An 18,721-nucleotide genomic window follows, 5' to 3' on the forward strand; every position below is an offset into this window, starting at 1 on the left:
AAAATAACGCGTTAATTTCGATTAATTAATTTGAGAAAAATAACGCGTTAAAATAAATAAATAACGCAGATTAATCCATTCAATATTGACGTTTGACCCGGAGCCGTTCTAGCCACCATTGGACTGTAAAATGAAGGAGGGAGACGAGAATGTGCTGCCTGGATCATTAACTGGAACATTTTCTTGTAAAAATCTTCTTCCTGCCAACCCTGGCTACCGAAATCTGGTGCCACTGATATGTCTGCACTTCTCTCTGGTGCTCTGAAGACGATACAGGCAACACAAACACCGTTGCATGTGACGCTAGTTAACACTATAGTATACTCGACAGCAGCTAACGTTAGCCTACCGCTAGCTAGTAGCTGGATTAAACACGGTTACAATGCTTACAGCTAACGCTGAACGGTGTAAAGTTTGACTGTTTTTTACTGTAGAGGACTGTGACTCAACAGCGGGATGTAACAATCTGCAGCTGCCGAGCTGCCGTCGGAAAAACATAGACGGTGCGTTCAATGAAACTGGTAAACTACACCTTCGTGGTGCATTTGAAGTTATTGTAAATGTCCTTGGTGGTTGTTTTTGTCGTTCAACAGCAATTTACTAGTGAAATAAGTTCTTGTTATTGTTATACATTATTATTAAATCATTTAATTTTGACCATATGGCCTTAGCAATAAACAAGCCGTTCTTTAATGTCACCGACTGTTGTTTAGTACCCTTTGTTTTCTTTTCTTTCTTTTATTTATATATATATATATATATATATATATATATATATATATATATAAAACCTGTTTTAAGTTTGTGAAGCTGTATTTTGATACACAAATAACTAAAACGGAAAATGAAGTTAAGAGGGATTAAGACAAGTACGGAGACATGGCTAAGATTTTTCCAATCTAAAATCCAAAGTAAACCACAACTACAACACAGCTAACATAGTGCTCATACTATGAAATGATCCACCTGACACATGATTAGGGTTGGGTATCGTTTGGGTTTTTTCCGATACCGGTGCTAAAACGATACTTTTAAAACGGTGACGGTGCCTGAACCGAAATATATATATTTATAATGTATATAATATAAAATATAAAAAAAAGGAGCACAAAATGACAGTTGGCAACATTAAAGAATGGCTTGTTTATTGCTAAGGCCACACCGCTTAACGTAAGCTGTCAGCATTTTAACCATTGTGTTTAAATCAGCTACTAGCTAACGGTAACGTAGCGTCCCGTGCAGTGATGCTTCTGAAAAAAAAAAAAAGCTAGGCACCGAAATGAGGCACCAAAATTTTCGTTCTTATTCGGTCTCGTTATTACCGTTTACGTCGGAACCGGTGCCCCATTGGCACCGCGTTTCGGTACCCAACCCTACACATGAATTAACCCACATCCAGACATTTTGTGCTAAAGACATACACATGCAGTATTCTTCCTAGTATTAAGACAAAATGATACATTCAGTAGGGTGTAGGAATTTTTTTAATATACGGGATATATAACTTATTGTAAACAGTACAGACGAGAGTAAACCAAACACTTATATAATACACTTATAGAATAATCTTTACATTTCCCTTCCTTCTGTAGCTGCTGGAGTGGATCCGCCGCACCATCCCCTGGCTGGAGAACCGTGTGGCGGAGCAGACCATGCGCGCCATGCAGCAGAAGCTGGAGGATTTCCGTGACTACCGCCGCATCCACAAGCCGCCCCGTGTGCAGGAAAAATGCCAGCTGGAGATCAACTTCAACACCCTGCAGACCAAGCTGAGGCTTAGCAACAGGCCCGCCTTCATGCCGTCCGAGGGCAAGATGGTTTCGGTGAGCAGGACAGATTTTTAGCTTAGTATATTTCAGATTTTCAGGCTTTGATATCAGTTGGATTACTACTTCCTGGGTTTTTTCCATCCCCTAAAGCTGGTAAATCCTTTAAAACCCCCTGCTTTGTGATCCAACAAAAACACGATTGTTCTCTTAACTACAGATACAAAGTCCTCACCCAACAACAGCAATTTAAAATGAAAAAAGGAGAAAAAAGGTGAAAAAGGATGGGAGAAAATGAACAGAGAAAGGAGAACTTGAAGAGCATGAAGATAGCTCACATTTAAGTCAGCTGAAATGCAAATAGAAGCTGTACTTAATTTGCAAATAATAAAGTACTCATTTCTAATATCTCTGACATTTACATAGGGGTGTTTTTCATGGCATGCATTTCTTTATTCACATTCTGAGCACACAGTTTCCCTAAACTTAAAGTGTCAATAGAAGATTTAGAAATCCTTGTTTGCAACATAGAGTGATGATAACACTTCTCTCTCCTCCAGGATATTGCCAATGCCTGGAAGGGTCTGGAGGGGGTGGAGAAGGGCTATGAGGAGTGGCTGCTGACCGAGATCCGCCGCCTGGAGAGACTTGATCACCTGGCTGAGAAGTTCAAGCAGAAGTGCTCTATGCACGAGTCCTGGACTGGAGGTAGGGATGGCAGAAACACTTCTGATGTCATAACAAAAAGTCATAGGATAGTATGTCATAAAAAAAGTGAGATGGAAAAGATATTTTGTGTTCTATGTGCAGTTTTCCTGTGTGGCCCTCAATCATATGCTGGCTGTAATAACTACATAATTTATTGGCATAATAATGCTACAGTGAGTCAAAGAAAACTGCTAACTGCAGTGGAGTGAAGACAAAAGATCAGAGGATGAACTAAAGTGAGAGCTGTATGAACGAAAAGCTTGTCTGTGAAGATCAGGTAGTAATATGCAGATCAATTAACTGTGTTTCAGGTAAGGAGGAACTGCTGTCCCAGAAGGACTACGAGTCGGCCTCTTTGATGGAGATCAGAGCCCTGATGAGGAAGCATGAGGCGTTCGAGAGCGACCTCGCTGCTCACCAGGACAGAGTGGAGCAGATCGCTGCCATCGCCCAGGAGCTGAAGTAAGAAGCCAAGATAGAGAGAGAGGGAGGCTGGGAAGAAAGGGTGAAACAGAATAAATGTGCTGGGAAAATTGGAAGGAGATTTTTGTTCATGAAGTTCAGTGTTTTTATGGTTTAATTTAGGTGAAATAGAGGTGTGTTGGGGGGGCTTTCTAATTTTAAGGACATGGAGAGAAACTGAAAGAAGCAGTGATAAGGAGATGATGGGGAGGGAATAATGAGGAATAAGAGGAGTGATGATGTTGGATTGAGAGCAGGAAACTGTAGCAGGGAGAGGAGAAGGTGAGCGACTGAAGTGTTTCAGGACTCTTAATAGTCGTGATGGGAGAGATGTTGAGAACAGACAAGGATGTGACTACAGGGAAGAACAAAAGTGGGAATGAGGGGAAAACTCATGTTAATGAGATATAAAGATAAAAAGATGAAAGGATAGTTCATAGAAGAGCAGAAACCTGTGATCTCTCTATTTCCTTATTCCTCTCCACTCCTCTGGGCTTTTTCCCCAGATAGTTTTGATATGATCTCTTTGATGCTATATACAGTGTTCAGCACCATAATGCTGGATATGCGTGCCACACATAATTTCCTCATTCATTACTTCTAAAGCAGATATTATAAACTCAAGTTCTCAGATGACCCCTCATATGCAGAATAGGAGACATTAGTATGCTTCCAGATATTTGGGGGAAAATGTGTTTATAACTGTAATAGTTTTTCAGAGGGCCTTTAAAGGTGGCAGGTGTTTTGCATCTTTGTAAAATGTGAAGGTATTTTACTTGACTTATTTTACTACTTCTACATCTTTTTTCTTTTTAAATATGTCCTGATGTTTTTAAAGTTATCTCACAGCAGGTCAAAGTTTGGAGAATAAAAGTGCTGGGGTCACCTTATATTTATGACATTATTTTTCATAAAATTATTTAAAAATTATTTTTTTTGAGGTAGCGAGTAAAGTTATTCATGCTGATGGATTAAATCAAAGTGGTACACACAATTTCAACACAGTTTGCTTAGATGGAAAATTAACAGATTTGTCAGTCTATGTGACATTTAATTTTTTCTGGTTATAGATGATTAATGCTGCTGTGTTTCACTCTGTCCTCTCCACCAGTGAGCTGGACTACCATGATGCAGCTACAGTCAACGCCCGCTGCCAGGGCATCTGTGACCAGTGGGACAACCTGGGCACCCTCACCCAGAAGAGGAGGGACTCACTGGAGGTACACCCTGAAACACTAACAAAACGAAAAACATTATGGTAGTCAATGGGTTCTTAATATAAAAAACAAAATATAAATAAATAAGTTATTTAGTTTCATCTCCTCATTTTCATAACAAGTCAGTGCTTCTGTCCACACCTTACGTTTTGTAACATGAGTCTTAACTTTGTGTGTGTCTGTAGCGTGTGGAGAAGCTGTGGGAGACCATTGACCAGCTGTACCTGGAGTTTGCCAAGAGGGCGGCGCCCTTCAACAACTGGATGGACGGAGCCATGGAGGACCTGCAGGACATGTTCATTGTCCACAGCATTGAGGAGATCCAGGTACAGCCACTGTATATTTTGTTATATTGTCTCCGTATATGTGCGCGTTTGTCATCACGAAACACAGAAGATTTTATCCCGCCATTTACCTTTTTCACGCTTGTTTGTTATGTTGTATGTTATGTGATTATTTTGCTCTAAGAGTTCCACATGCAGTCATTCTGTTAGTGAAGTACACTTATATACATCATAAAATCCATAGAAAAGTATCACATTTTTCTCAGATTAATAGTTTACTTGAATACATCAGAATTGTGTTCTAGAAAGCAACAAAATATAGATTAAGGAAATGCATTTCTCTACTTAAACCTAAATGTCTGCACTAACAGGAAGCTCTAAGAGTCAGTAAAAGGAGAGAATAACAGGATTATATGTATCAGTATTTCCCCCAGGCAGATACTGTACTATTTGCTGTGCCAAACCCCCAAGAGTCGCAAAACTAGAAAATGCATTTCCTTGTTTTTTTTTTTTTTAATTTAACCTTTATTTTACCAGGGAAAAATCACATTGAGATTAAAATCTCTTTTACAAGTGAGCCCTGGCCAAGAAGGCAGCACATAAAAATCCACTTTAACATACAATAAATAACAGACAGACAGGGATGGACAGCAATAATAAATAAGAAAATAAAAACAGAAAATCACACAACAAGTGCAAACATGTTGATATAGTTGATGTAGGCGGGATTTGAATTCAGTATGTGAAATTAAAACCTGCAATTTTAGCTGATTTTGTAACTCATTCCATGAAGTTGGAGCACTGTAAAAAAAAGCAGTTTTTCCAAACTCTTTCAGTTTGTGGAACATCATACAGTATGTATCTACTTGATCTTAGATTATGTTCTGATCTACTAGATGTTAAGAGTGTAGTTAAATATGAAGGAGTATGTCCTGTTATTGATTTGTACACAAAGGTCAACCAATGTTTGAGCCTTCTTATGTTGAGTGAGGGCCAACCTACCATTTCATACAATACACAATGATGGGTAGAGTACTTGGCATGGGTTATAAATCTCAATGCTGAGTGATACACAGAATCCAAAGATTTCAACAGGGACATTGTGGAGTGTCTATAAAACACATCTCCATAATTTAAAATTGGCTAGAAGGTAGATTCAACCAATTTTTTCTTGACTTTCTGTGTGAAGCAGGAACTGTTTCTGAAGTAAAAGCCCAACTTTAATTTCGATTTAATGACTAACTGCTCAATATGCAATTTAAAAGACATGTCTTTCTCCAATATAAATCCCAGGTATTTGTACGAGGGAACTAGTTCTATTGGCCTGCCCTGTAATGTGTGGAGATGAGGCAGGAAAGGTCCATGCTTACGGGTTCTGTTAGAAAACATATATTTAGTTTTCTTATCATTAAGAACTAGCTTTAATGCATGTAAATTGAGCTGAATATTTTCAAATGCTTTTTGTAGCTTTAAAATTGTCTCAGCAGGTGATTTTGCAGAACAGTAGATAATGATATCATCAGCATACATGTGTATATTGGCATTCATAACATTTTCACGTGAAAATTCACATTGTGAATGCTGAAAAAAGCTAAATTGCCAAAGCTAAACTGGATTGCTGGCATAATTGCGTAAGAAGAAGGTGAATAGGTTGGAAAAGTGGGAATGGTTTTAATTAGTATACATTTTACTGAAATGTTGAATAATACCAATAATGTATTAAACAAATATACTATATACTAATAATATGGAATATTTTAAGGTCTTTTTGAAAAGAAAAGTCATAGTATAGTATGTCGAAAAAGTTATAGTATACTGTGTCGAAAAAAAGTCATAGTATAGAATGTTGAAAAAAGTCATTGTATAGTAAATCGAAAGAAGTGAAAAAAGTCATAATATAGTATGTCGAAAAGTCATAGCGTAGTATGTCAAAAATAGTCATAGTATAGTATGTTGAAAAAAGTCATACTGGGAATCGAACCTGGGTCAGAGTCTGCAGTTCCTACTTGCTAATGCTAGTTAGAACAGTGCTAACCACTGAGCTACTGTGCCAACAAATAAAGCATGTTGAAAACAATCATAGCATAGTCACGTAATACACATACATTATAAACGCAGAAAAAGCCTGAAAGAAGCACTAGACTTAAACAGTGATAACACAAAAACTGTAAAGATATCGAAAAGCTGGTTCATTTCTGAAGGTTTTGTGAATGGTCTAAAGTTTGAATGACATCTGTAGGTGAAGGAGTAGCATTTAGAAGTGGAAGAAGCCTGAAGAGGATTTAAAGATTGCTCCATTGACTTTCAATGTAAAAAGAAAAAAGCTTAAAATTTTAAAAAGTATAAATGGTGGAGAAAAGCTGAATACAAGCACAAATGTTATCAAAGAGCTGAACATTTTGATATTCCAATGTTTTTTGTAGCTGAAAATATGCAGTAGTAGTAGGAGTAACTCCTGACATGGGAAGTCATTCAGGTGCACATTAATGAACCTGTTTTGGCAGACTTGTCTGTCCCTCCATTCAAAGGAAAGAAATATTATATTTTGTGTGAGTTTTGGGCCACCCCAAAATAAATTCTATAAATGGGGAAAAAAGAATTTGAGACCTTCATTTACAAGTCAAGTGTAACATTGATCTAATCTTCCTTTAGAGTCTGATCACCGCTCACGACCAGTTCAAGGCCACTCTGCCCGAGGCCGACAAGGAGCGCATGGCCACTATGGGCATCCACAACGAGATCCTGAAGATCGCCCAGACCTACGGCATCAAGCTTTCCGGAATCAACCCTTACACCAACCTCTCTCCCCAGGACATCAGCACTAAGTGGGACACTGTGAGTAAAATCAAACACAACCAAGAATCACCATGTGGGATTGGAGGAGCATTAGAAATAATGAAAATGTATCATTATTATAGGTAATTCTATTTCTGGTTTGTGTAAGTTGACGTTATATTAACAGGAAATGTCAACCTAACTAACACTGTGTGCTGCATTTGGTCATCTGGCTAATAATACGTACAGTGCATACATAGTGACAGGTCAGGAATAGTACAGTACATTTAGGTTAGAGCGACACTGAATACTGCAGGCTGCAAGCTCTGTGTAAATTAAAAATAACTGCAGAACACAATCTGTCAGTGCAGTCGCAGTGTGACACACATCTGACCATCTGTCCTGAAAAAATAGATTTTGTTCCTGTGGGAATTATGAAATAACTAGTTGATTAATCACTAAACAAGCTGGACTGGAGCAGCTGTTGACTGTAAATTGTGGCCAAAAATATCTATAGATAATAGAGCTGTAAATAGGTTTGAATCTGTATGTAAAGATGCAGCAGGAAGGCAAGCAGTACTATGCTGTTCGAAATGAAATAAAATGGCTCATCTTTTGGTACCTTGGTTACATGTTTTAAGCATGAAGGAGCTGTCATTCACATCTAAATGTATTGGTCACATTTCTCTTGCTGTTCAGAAGTAGCTCTTGTGACTGTGCATTTAATTTATCCACCTGCAGGTGAAGCACCTCGTTCCCCTCAGAGACCAAATGCTCCAGGAGGAGGTGGCCAGACAGCAGGCCAATGAGAGACTGAGGCGCCAGTTTGCTGCCCAGGCCAACATCATCGGACCCTGGATTCAAACCAAGATGGAGGTACAGTGTTACTGAAACACTACAGACTGTCAGAGGTAGAAAAGGAAACTGCAGTTCAACTGGCGTAAGGTGTAAAGAATTTCTGTAGTTGCCAATAAATGTATAATTATTTAATGTGATTTACTTTGTAGATATCAGTCATGATTGCTACTTTAAAAATTGAGAAATTAATGAACAGTACACAAACATATGAGCAAGGGGACTGCATGTACATATACATTAATGTGCTGCTAACAAATATTCACAGCCTCCGTCTCAGGACTTGTCATTCAAACGTTGTTATTCCTCTCCCTGTTTACACCTGCAGGAGATCGGCCATGTGTCAGTGGACATCGCCGGCTCCCTGGAGGAACAAATGAACAGCCTGAAGCAGTACGAGCACAACATCATCAACTACAAATCCAACATGGACAAGCTGGAGGGAGACCACCAGCTCAGCCAGGAGTCCCTCATCTTCGACAACAAGCACACCAACTACACCATGGAGGTACAGTGGACGTAACCGCAGCCATGAACATAGGCTCACCTCCCACCTCTTTGTTTCTCTGCTTAAAAGTGTGCTTTCTCCACTCTATTCTTCCACCGCTGCAGCATGTGCGTGTGGGCTGGGAGCAGCTGCTCACCACCATCGCCAGAACCATCAACGAGGTGGAGAACCAGATCCTGACCCGCGACGCCAAGGGCATCAGCCAGGAACAGCTCAACGAGTTCAGAGCCTCCTTCAACCACTTCGACAGGGTGAGGCGTTCACGACATCCAAAAGGAATTTTTAACTGTGTGTGGCCTGGATCTCAGTGTAAATTGGGCTTATTCAGTAATGAGATACAGAAGCATGCATAATAAACGACACAAACTACAGGTTAGATCTTATATTTTTTTTAGTTTTTTAAACATCTGTTTGAAATATATTACATAGTTTGGCCTAAAAGTTTCAATATAAAAAACAAAACATTCAAGCTCACAAGATTTCAGTTACAGCTACAATTGGTAACTTAAAATATATATATATATATATATATATATATATATCCATTCTGACAGTATCTGTGAAATAAATCACATTCCTCTTTCTGGTGCTCCTAATGGCATAAGGAAAACAACCAATCAGAGCCAAGGAGTCTCTAACGCAGTGCCAACGACTGCTCGTGAGCTGCGGTCAAACTTGCAAACATGAATAAAAATTCTGTTACTGCATTGCCTATTTTGCGCCTCAAATGTTTCCAGAAACATATTTTAGCGTATCGTTTAGCTGTAAAACTAAGTTTGCTCCTGTCAAGTGTTTTCAACATGGCGGCTGGGTCACAAACCTTTTAATTTTACAGCTAAACGGTACACTAAAATATGTTTCTGAAAACATTTGAGGTGAAAAATAGGCAATGCAGTAACAGAATCTTGATTCATGTTTAATCAGCACAGTTCACAAGCTCTAATTGACTGTGTACTAGAGGACTTCTTGGCTCTGATTGGTTGTTTTCGTACGGGCGCGGTGGAATCTTGCAAATGCCATTAGGAGCACAAGGGGGAGGCAGAGGAACATCTTCACAGACAATCTGCCAGGATATAGTGACAGCAAATATGACAAACATTTTTATAAAAGTTACCTACTGAAACTTTAATGCTCGATATTCAAACACGGGCGTTATTACTATGATTGTAGGAGCTTCATCAGGGATTTCATCATTTTGTATCTAAACTGTTTGTTCCAATAATTATAAACACAATTGTTTTTCCTTTTGCAGAAGAGAAACGGCATGATGGACCCAGACGACTTCCGTGCCTGCCTCATCTCCATGGGCTACGATCTGGTTAGTGCAACAATACATTTTTCAGGACAAATTACTCTGTTAAAATTGATTTTGTTTAAGAAATTCAAAAATCTGTGTTCTCTGCCTGTGTACAAATATTGGATTAAATGTAAAAGTAGCAAGAGATCAGAATTTTACGTATATTCTGTACTGACTGATACAATCCTTCCTCTGTGACAGGGTGAGGTGGAGTTTGCTCGCATCATGACCCTGGTGGACCCCAACAACACGGGCGTGGTGACCTTCCAGGCCTTCATCGACTTCATGACCCGCGAGACCGCCGAGACCGACACTGCAGAACAGGTCATGGCCTCCTTCAAGATTCTGGCTTCAGACAAGGTAAGCAGACAAATACAGCATACTGTTAGTTTTACACCAAAAATATAGACACAACATTTACCACTAACATGAACAGTGGTTACAGATTGACACATGCTCAAAGGTTTATTACAACTTCTGTCTTATGGTCATTATTTTTATCTGTTAAAATATTTTGTAATGTAATCGCTAACATCTGGGAACACTGTGACGTTGCTACAGCTAAGTCCAACTGGGCAATCTGACAGGTTTTAATAAACTAGCCGGGTTACAGTCAACTTTCTGCAGTAACCTGATTTATTAAACATCATGTAAGGGGGGGAGGGGGATTAGAGAAACCTAGTTTCTAATGGTCTTCTTTACATGTAAAAGACATCAAACAGGGAAAGTACCACAGTGACAGCAGAGAGGCTAAATAAGAGGAGCCTGTCACAAATGAAAGAATCTTTTCTTCACTAAACTTTATTTGTGTAAACCATCCCTACGTTTGTTAGCTCTGTTTTGAAATAGAAAGCCTTGGAAAGCAAATTAGCTGTGCAGCATAGGTTACCATGGTGATGTACCCTAGTTAAGCCCAAAGATAGCTGGCCAACACACTAATCTTGCTTTGTGGTAAACATCCTGATTGTAACTGTTCCCAGATCTCAGCAATTTGTTACACTGTTAATTATGGCCAAAACTACAAAGAGCTTCAATTCTTTAATAATAAAAATGATTTTTCAAATGCTGTTTTAGCTACAGAATGAAACGCTCTGTTAGCAGTTAAATTTTGTTTAGTTTGAAAATCAGCTCCCGGCAAAGTATTAATTTAGTCACTGGTCTTTGTGCTATGGGACATTACAAATCTTCCGCCGCCTGCCTCCCTCTCTCCTCCAGAATTACATCACAATGGATGAGCTGCGCAGAGAGCTGCCACCTGAGCAGGCCGAGTATTGCATCAGCCGCATGACCAGGTACATCGGAGCCGATGGCCCCTCCGGCGCCCTGGACTACATCTCCTTCTCCAGCGCCCTCTACGGGGAGAGCGACTTATAAACAAAGCCGCCGTCTCTTCACCTCCTCCTATTTCTCCTATGTGGAGAGAGCGATTTAAACCCCTTCCACTGTCCTTATCATTTTTTCCTCTTTCAAATCCTAACTTTCTTCCCCTTCCTTCCATCCCTCCCTCTATGCCCCAAAACACTGCCCAGAGAGGGTGAGATTAGAAGGCTTTGCTCAAAGTTTAGAAGCTGTGTTTGGACTGGCCAGCTTGTCCCTCATTTAGGTCAGTGTCTTTAAAAACAGGAATGTGCCAGGTATTGCAGTCAACTTATGTAAGCAGCATACATATATACCATACCTGCCTTTAGGGGACGTTAAACAGAAGTAGGTTATGAGGGTGAGTCGGTTAGAAAAGACTTATTTTGAGCAAAGCCTCCTGCTCTCCCCACTCTCTCAGATGACATATTTTTTGTAGAAGGGTCATTAAAGAAGAGAACGTGATAAAAAAGCTGGTCAGTTGGCTTGGTTGGTTGTGTATTTGTGCAGATGCATGCTATGTTGAAGTTTAGAAATGCTGTCTTTGTGAGTCTCTGACTCTTCCTTAATCACACACAATCATTAGGAGCCTGTTAACATTTCAGTCAGCAGAGGAAAAAGCAGGTCAGGTGCTACAATGTTACAAAGCCAGTCTGATACTGAAAATACTCACCACAGCACTGTGAAACCTGAATGTTAGCAAAGCTAAAATTTAACCTGAAGATCTTAAAGCCTTAAGCTCAGGAAAAAACAGAGGGAAAATGGAAGCACTGAATAATAAGATGCAGAGAGCAACTCAAAGCAACGCACTGTGATTAAATATAGGGCCACGGCTGGATGGGGACTTAAGAACGAAGACAGAAAGACCGATCCCACACACCTCTCTCCAGAAAAGTATTTCAGCTAAATTTAAAATCCCATCTAATCCTGATTTCTTTCTTTTTTTTTTTACATCATGGAGGAGAGACAGACAGAGAGAGGTGTTGAGCAGTGAGAGACAACAGGGCATTAGGAAAGTTGTGGACGAAATAAGAAGAATCTATACTGTATGTGGGACCATAGCAGGCCTATGTCAGTGACGAAGCAAATAGGGTTTTGGTCCCATTGACAGGTCGGCCATGATAATCAGTGCGAGTCTACTCCTCCGCACGCATAATATTTTAATTTCATCTGTGCTCCATTCTCCCCCCTCAACTCATTCTGTCCATCACTGATGCTACGAAAACTCACTAACAGTTAAATTTTAAAAACCTCAACTTGGAATAAAAAAGGAAAAGTATATTACTAAACAGCAGTTGTGTTATTTTTTTTCTTAATACTAGACACAAGTAGGACTAATTGTGCTATGGGGTTTATTGGCTTGTTTTCTTATCACTACAAAACACCTTAATTCAAACATGTTTTGACCACAGAAAACCATGTATAATAGCAGACAGATAAATGCAGAGATAACTATATTTGGTTCACTACTGATTGCCAAATTCAGGATTTTTTTTTTAACCTGTACAGACTGACCTTTAACCTCTGTGCCGGGCTCACATATCAGAGTCGTCAGGGTCCCAGCGGAGGTGGGGTGGGAAGTCCAGGCCTCTCTCCCGGGTGTAGCGTATCCAGCGCTCCTCGTCCCCCCGGTGCGTCAAATACCTGCAGCCCATCCTCTGCTCAAACTCCCTGAGGTCACACCACAGCTGGAAGTCCTGCAGAAGGATCAGGAGTGGATGTGGTGGAAATGTATCTTTCAATCTGAACCAACCAACCAGTTGGGTCACAATTTTTTTCCCTAGTAATGACATTTTTGCCAGTGGAACAACATGCCTTAGTTTTTGTCTTTACGTCACCTTATACTGTCACATAGAAAAATCTCTAAACACAGTGGTGTTCACTGAAATTATCCAATATTAATACATAAGGAACATTTCATGTGTTTTCTTCTGTAATGACCTATTAAAATAGTTAACACAACCACAAAATTAGATAGAAAACATGTCATGGTTAGCGAAAGCATTAGATGGTATATTCTACACGTTTGTCTTTATTTCTATAAACTACAAAACACTATATTCCAATTAGGATTTGAATAGACTGTTTTTTCTCATCAGAACTCAGCTCTTTACAGTCTTTATATCAGACTATAAAGGAGTGTAATATATCTCACCTGCAGCCAGGGGTGTCCCAGAGTTTTGCCCACACTGAACCTGCGTCTGACCGACACCTGCAGCAGGTTGTTGATGAGACTCACGGCTGGAGACAAAGGAGACAGACAGGATTTACTCAAATTGTCTTAAAAGTTGTCAACTGGAGTCACCCAGTGGCCAACAGGAGAAAATGTGTGCAATTCTGTCCAGTAGAGTACAATAAGATAATATTTAACCTTAAATACACTTAAAATTAAAGCAAGATGAATGTTTAAGGGTTAAAAAATAGAATAGAAAAAGATTCCCAGTGCCCGCCAATGTTTCCATAAATCAGAAATTGTCTTCAGTATCGGTTTACGGTGATTCATGAATGAAACTTTAAACTTACTTGAGGTAAGTACAGTGATTTATAACAGTGGACATTTAGCAATTATTTGATTTAAATTTACATGGTAATGCTGTTGCCAGCAGGTAACCTCTAACTCTCCTCGATGATGCATTCAAGGACACTCTTACATTTGAACTGCATTCATGAGCTGTGTGGTCAGAAAGTCAAAGCTAGAAGAAAATTCAAACCCTGGGAAAACAATGATGTGAATCGACTCATTTCTTGCATTTAATAAATGGCCATTTGATAAATCGACAATAAAGTCTCACATCGGTGTCCTTAAAAGCAGCAACAGGAGAAGTTTTCATAACAAAAAATAAATAATACCTACCCTCCAGTGAGATGGAGGCCCATGGTTGTCGTGGGTACATGAAGGCGGCGTTGGTGATCTGCTGCCTGATGTCCTCGTCCTCGTTGAAGGGGAACGTGCCGCTCAGGCTCACGTACATGATGACGCCCACGGACCACATGTCCAGAGAGCGGTTGTAGCCGCTGCTGCTGATCACCTCGGGCGCCAAGTAGGCCGGCGTGCCCACGACGGAGCGACGGAAAGACTTCTCGCCGATGATGCGGGCGAAGCCGAAGTCGCACAGCTTCACCTTCAACACAGAGTCGATGTAAGGTGTCATTAAAACAACTCACCTTGGTGCTTTAAAACACATAGTGTAAAACAATCATATAATCCCACCTGAGGGAAAGGGTCGGCAGAGGCCAGCAGTACGTTCTCAGGTTTAAGGTCACAGTGAGCGATATGTTTGAAGTGCAGATACCGCAGAGCCTCAAGAATCTGCAACACGCACACAGAAAGGACGACAACATGAGAGTATGACTATGAGTCATCATATAATATACATGATATTTTAGCTTTATTTATGCAGTAGGTCATGCAAACATATTCCCATTTTAATGGATGCTGGAGTCTCCAGGCTGAGGGATGGCCTAGAAAAATCTGACTAAAATGACTTTTGTGGTCTACCAATGTAAGTTAGTTGTTTTTCGACTAAAAACTAGATTTTTGGACAAAATCTGGCTAGAACTCCGCTGTTACTGGTCCAAACTACCCAGTGATGGAGATAAAGTTTAAAAAAAAAAAAAAAAAAAAAAAAAAATTAAAAAATCTACAGTTATTCACACAAACATTTATGAAAAGTCAGAAAATAAACATCAGGAGACCATCTCATGACCCCCCAGATTTATCTTTTGACCCCGTGTGGGGTCCCGGCCTCTAGGTTGGGAACCTCTGTCATAAAAGATAACATAGAATTTGCATCATTTTAACCCTTGTGTTGTCTTCCTTTCAACCTTGAAAAAAACACTTTTTTCTGACATTTGTGACGCCTTTTTTCACAATATGTTTTTGCTTTTTCCAACGTTTTAAATTTTTAATTTTTTCTTCTACACATTTTCAGCGCTTATTTCTACGTCCAATATTTTCTGATATAAAACTAAAATTTAAAACGGGCCCATGTGACCCGAAGTCAACACAAGGGTTAAGACCTGCGGAGCATTTATTGATGGGAAAGTGATCTTACCTGCGTGACCAGGAAGCGGGTGTTGCGTTCAGGGAGTCTGCCTCTCTCACTGGACAGAATTAGCTCCAGCATGTCTCCATGGAGCTTCTCCATAACGACAAAGACGTACTCCACTGTCTCAAACATCCCCTCCAACAGAACCACACCGAGATGGGACAGATTCTGGGAAACGCACAAAGTAGATGTTACAGAAAATAATCTTAGAATGAGTACAGAGCTAAAACATGCAGATAATATAACGTGTATCAGTACCTGCAAGATGGCCACTTCGTTCCTCAGCTGTCTCTCTTGTTTGGTGGGGAAGCGTGTCTTGTCGATGACTTTGATGGCGACTGGCCGACCCGACTTCCTGTGAGTACCTGAGGAATGAGAAATAAGTCACCTCTATTATTATTAGTTTTAAACTAGTTTAGTTCTGCATTCATTCAGTTTTAGTCAGTCAGAATTGTAAGTTTACAGATGGTTGGTAAGGATTTGAAGCTCCCTAATTTCATATTAATTTCCTGGAAAGTTTTCTTAAAAAGAACTCTGTTATTAGCGTTATTAGAGACAGTGTTCAATTAGCACACTTCTAATGGATTCAAATTCAAATTAATTGCCTCCTTTGGGTCAGTCCCCCAGTCCAAAAATGTCAAGTTTGTCTAAAGAAAAGTAAACAATAATGAATGAATTCTAAACATATATGATGAATGAAGATACAAAATTAACAATGGATTATTGTTTTCAGGGTTTAAAATGTGTATTTCAAGGTAATTCTTCTAGAAATCAACTGCTGACAAAAATTCTGATAGAAATGACTAAACTTTTCCACAGTTTTCCTTTTTTTTCCCCATTTGCACAAAATTGAGAAAAAAAATTTCCAGGGAAACTTTCCTAAGAATTAAATTAAGGATCCATAAGTAAAGCGTTAGCATTTTCATCTTTGCGTCAGCTGCAAACCTCCCAGGAAGACAGCTCACCTTTGTACACCACTCCAAACTGTCCTGAGCCCAGCACCTCGTCTGTGAAGATCTGATACACCGAGCTGATGTCCTGGAAAACACACACACACACACACACACACACACACACACACACACACACACACACACACACACATACACGTATGAAGAAGTTGTTCACTGCGATGAATTAATCATTCAGCAGTATGGAGTTGATCCTTACCACGCTGTCTCTGCGTAAATCCTTATCTGTAATCAGAACAGAAACAAGATCATTTTAACTGTGACTTATTAGAAATCATATTAATTCCATCGCCCACATTAAATTCTGTGCAATAAATGATTAATGGAAAAGAAGCTCATCACACCTAAAAAGCTGCATTTTCTCATTTCTATCCAATAATAATCCAGAGGGGTTGTTTCTGGCTCACCCTGGTTCTCCTCGCCGTGTCCTCCGCTGCTCTGCACGGGCATCAGAGCCTGGCGGATGGCGCTCTCCCAGGGTGGCCCGTCCTCGCCGGCCACCACGCAGTACACCAGCGAGGCCGTGACTACCTCCAAGGAGTGGGCGTTGTTGCCTGGCAACAAGGGCACGGAGAGCTGGGCGGGGCCTCGGACCTGCAGCACCTCAGACAGAGTGATCTCCTGCAGGAGAGAGCTTATGTTCAGAAATCAAATACATAATGTGCTGTGTTATTTTCAACATTGTTCTGTCATTCTTAGTATTGTTTATGTTCACCCCCGGTCTCTTGAAACTTTACATTCATTGTTATTGTTAAATGCCTGTTGCCTCGACTCCTCGGCTCGGATCTCCTGTGGGCGGGACTAAGACGCCAGGAGAGGAATTGGGGAGAGATTGCACAAACTGGGAATTGGGAAAGGGCTCGAGTGACCTAAATCCAAACCAATTTAATAACAAAGTTTGTGTTTTAATGACTGACAGCTGTATGAGTTAATTAACAAACACGAGACGTCTCTGCCTCGGAGCAGTCATTAAAAGCGACGGCAATTAAATATGACGTGCAGCACAACTGCATCAGCTGTCCATAGTTTTGGCATGCGCTGCATTTCATGTTCTCTGTGAGAGGAGCAGAAGTGTTCATGACAACTTCTATATTTACTTTGAGTTCAATTCACAACGTGGCAAAATGTGAAAAGAACGTACGGGGGGCGTACATTTTTATTTTGTTGTATTTAACACACACACACACACACACACACACACACACACACACACACACACACACACACACCTATATATTTATAATAGCCTATAGCCTACAGTGCTGTTCATGAGTATTGGAACCCATGCTAAAGTTGACTAAAAAGAAGAATAAAAAAAATCATCTTTTGGAAATTGATCTTAATGCCTTAATTGAAAAAAATTAAGAACACCAATTTTCTTTGTGAATGAATAATGTATTGTAAATAAATAAATATTGTTCCTTAAAATACAGGGGGCATAAGTAAGTACACCCCTATGTTAAATTCCCATAGAGGCAGGCAAATTTTTATTTTTAAAGGCCAGTTATTTCATGGATCCAGGATACTATGCATCCTGATAAAGTTCCCTTGGCCTTTGGAATTAAAATAGCCCCACATCATCACATACCCTTCACCATACCTAGAGACTGGTATGGTTTTATTTCAGTTAGCCTAATAGCTGGTTTGATTTGCACTGAGAGATGATTTTATGGAAAGTACCCCACGCCAATCTCTAGGTATGGTGAAGGGTATGTGATGATGTGGGGCTATTTTAATTCCAAAGGCCAAGGGAACTTTATCAGCTTTGTTTACATGCCACGGGTGACAAGACTTCTGCAGTGTGTCCTGGATTTTAACTCGGAGGAGGAGCCTCCTCGATGCTCGCTCCTCGATGTGCATTTTAGGAATTGGGAAGACCTTCAACATGGCGCGCTGAGAATGATTTCCGGGTCACAAGCCGGAGGATCGAGGAGTCGAGGAGGTACACATTTTGGAACTGGGAAAGGCCCTGTGTGTCTCGCTGCTCCTTGACACTGACTTTTCACTTTTCAAATTATACTCTCAGAGTTGTGTCAATACATCATCATACAGTGCATTCTCTCTTATGAGTGTTAAAAATCAATATCAAACCTACCTAATATTGATTTTATTGCCATTTTTGGCTGATGTGGAGTTGGTCTTGTGAGCTCCTTTTTTCTAGTTACTTAAAATAACTAAAATTCACTACAAAACCAAAGTACAACGGCTTAAAACTGTTTGCATTTATACAAGAACTTGCATCAGTATCAGCTGATATGGATGGTGAAGTAATATCTCTGTATCCATAATTCGCCACATGTTGTTGAACCAAATCAGACAGTATGGATGGATGCCAAACATTCTGACAAGCTTCTGGTGTTATTAAAGGTCATACTACATACAAGTGTCATGAATTGTACCTTGTAGTACTTGGTGCTGCTCTCGTTCTGGTACAGAGTGATGCTCTTCCAGTCCAAGATCCAGTAATGACGTT

At 40.0% G+C, this 18,721-nt stretch overlaps 2 protein-coding genes across 4 annotated transcripts in view; one reads left to right on the top strand and one right to left on the bottom strand.

Annotated features, from left to right (window-relative positions):
* Positions 1-12,448, top strand: part of actn3b (actinin alpha 3b) — a 39,924-nt gene extending 27,476 nt beyond the window's left edge. The window contains exons 10-21 of the mRNA XM_031304454.2: positions 1,593-1,823; positions 2,327-2,474; positions 2,786-2,936; positions 4,048-4,156; positions 4,339-4,479; positions 7,090-7,272; positions 7,954-8,088; positions 8,396-8,575; positions 8,680-8,826; positions 9,828-9,893; positions 10,074-10,232; positions 11,088-12,448. Of these exons, the coding sequence (XP_031160314.1) occupies positions 1,593-1,823; positions 2,327-2,474; positions 2,786-2,936; positions 4,048-4,156; positions 4,339-4,479; positions 7,090-7,272; positions 7,954-8,088; positions 8,396-8,575; positions 8,680-8,826; positions 9,828-9,893; positions 10,074-10,232; positions 11,088-11,246 (1,809 nt within the window). The 3' untranslated portion in view covers positions 11,247-12,448. The remainder of the gene's footprint in view (positions 1-1,592; positions 1,824-2,326; positions 2,475-2,785; positions 2,937-4,047; positions 4,157-4,338; positions 4,480-7,089; positions 7,273-7,953; positions 8,089-8,395; positions 8,576-8,679; positions 8,827-9,827; positions 9,894-10,073; positions 10,233-11,087) is intronic.
* Positions 11,737-18,721, bottom strand: part of prkd4 (protein kinase D4) — a 20,299-nt gene continuing 13,314 nt past the window's right edge. For all 3 annotated transcript variants that reach the window (XM_035993532.1, XM_031304464.2, XM_031304465.2), the window contains exons 10-19: positions 18,648-18,721; positions 16,656-16,869; positions 16,448-16,473; positions 16,243-16,315; positions 15,536-15,642; positions 15,284-15,445; positions 14,440-14,538; positions 14,083-14,350; positions 13,384-13,469; positions 11,737-12,925 (exon numbers count right to left, since the gene is read on the bottom strand). The exon at positions 18,648-18,721 is cut by the window's right edge and continues 4 nt beyond it. In XM_035993532.1, coding sequence (XP_035849425.1) covers positions 12,764-12,925; positions 13,384-13,469; positions 14,083-14,350; positions 14,440-14,538; positions 15,284-15,445; positions 15,536-15,642; positions 16,243-16,315; positions 16,448-16,473; positions 16,656-16,869; positions 18,648-18,721 — 1,271 coding nt within the window. In that variant the 3' untranslated portion in view covers positions 11,737-12,763. The remainder of the gene's footprint in view (positions 12,926-13,383; positions 13,470-14,082; positions 14,351-14,439; positions 14,539-15,283; positions 15,446-15,535; positions 15,643-16,242; positions 16,316-16,447; positions 16,474-16,655; positions 16,870-18,647) is intronic.

Source organism: Sander lucioperca, chromosome 17, assembly GCF_008315115.2.
Source record: "Sander lucioperca isolate FBNREF2018 chromosome 17, SLUC_FBN_1.2, whole genome shotgun sequence".
NCBI lineage: Eukaryota > Metazoa > Chordata > Actinopteri > Perciformes > Percidae > Sander > Sander lucioperca.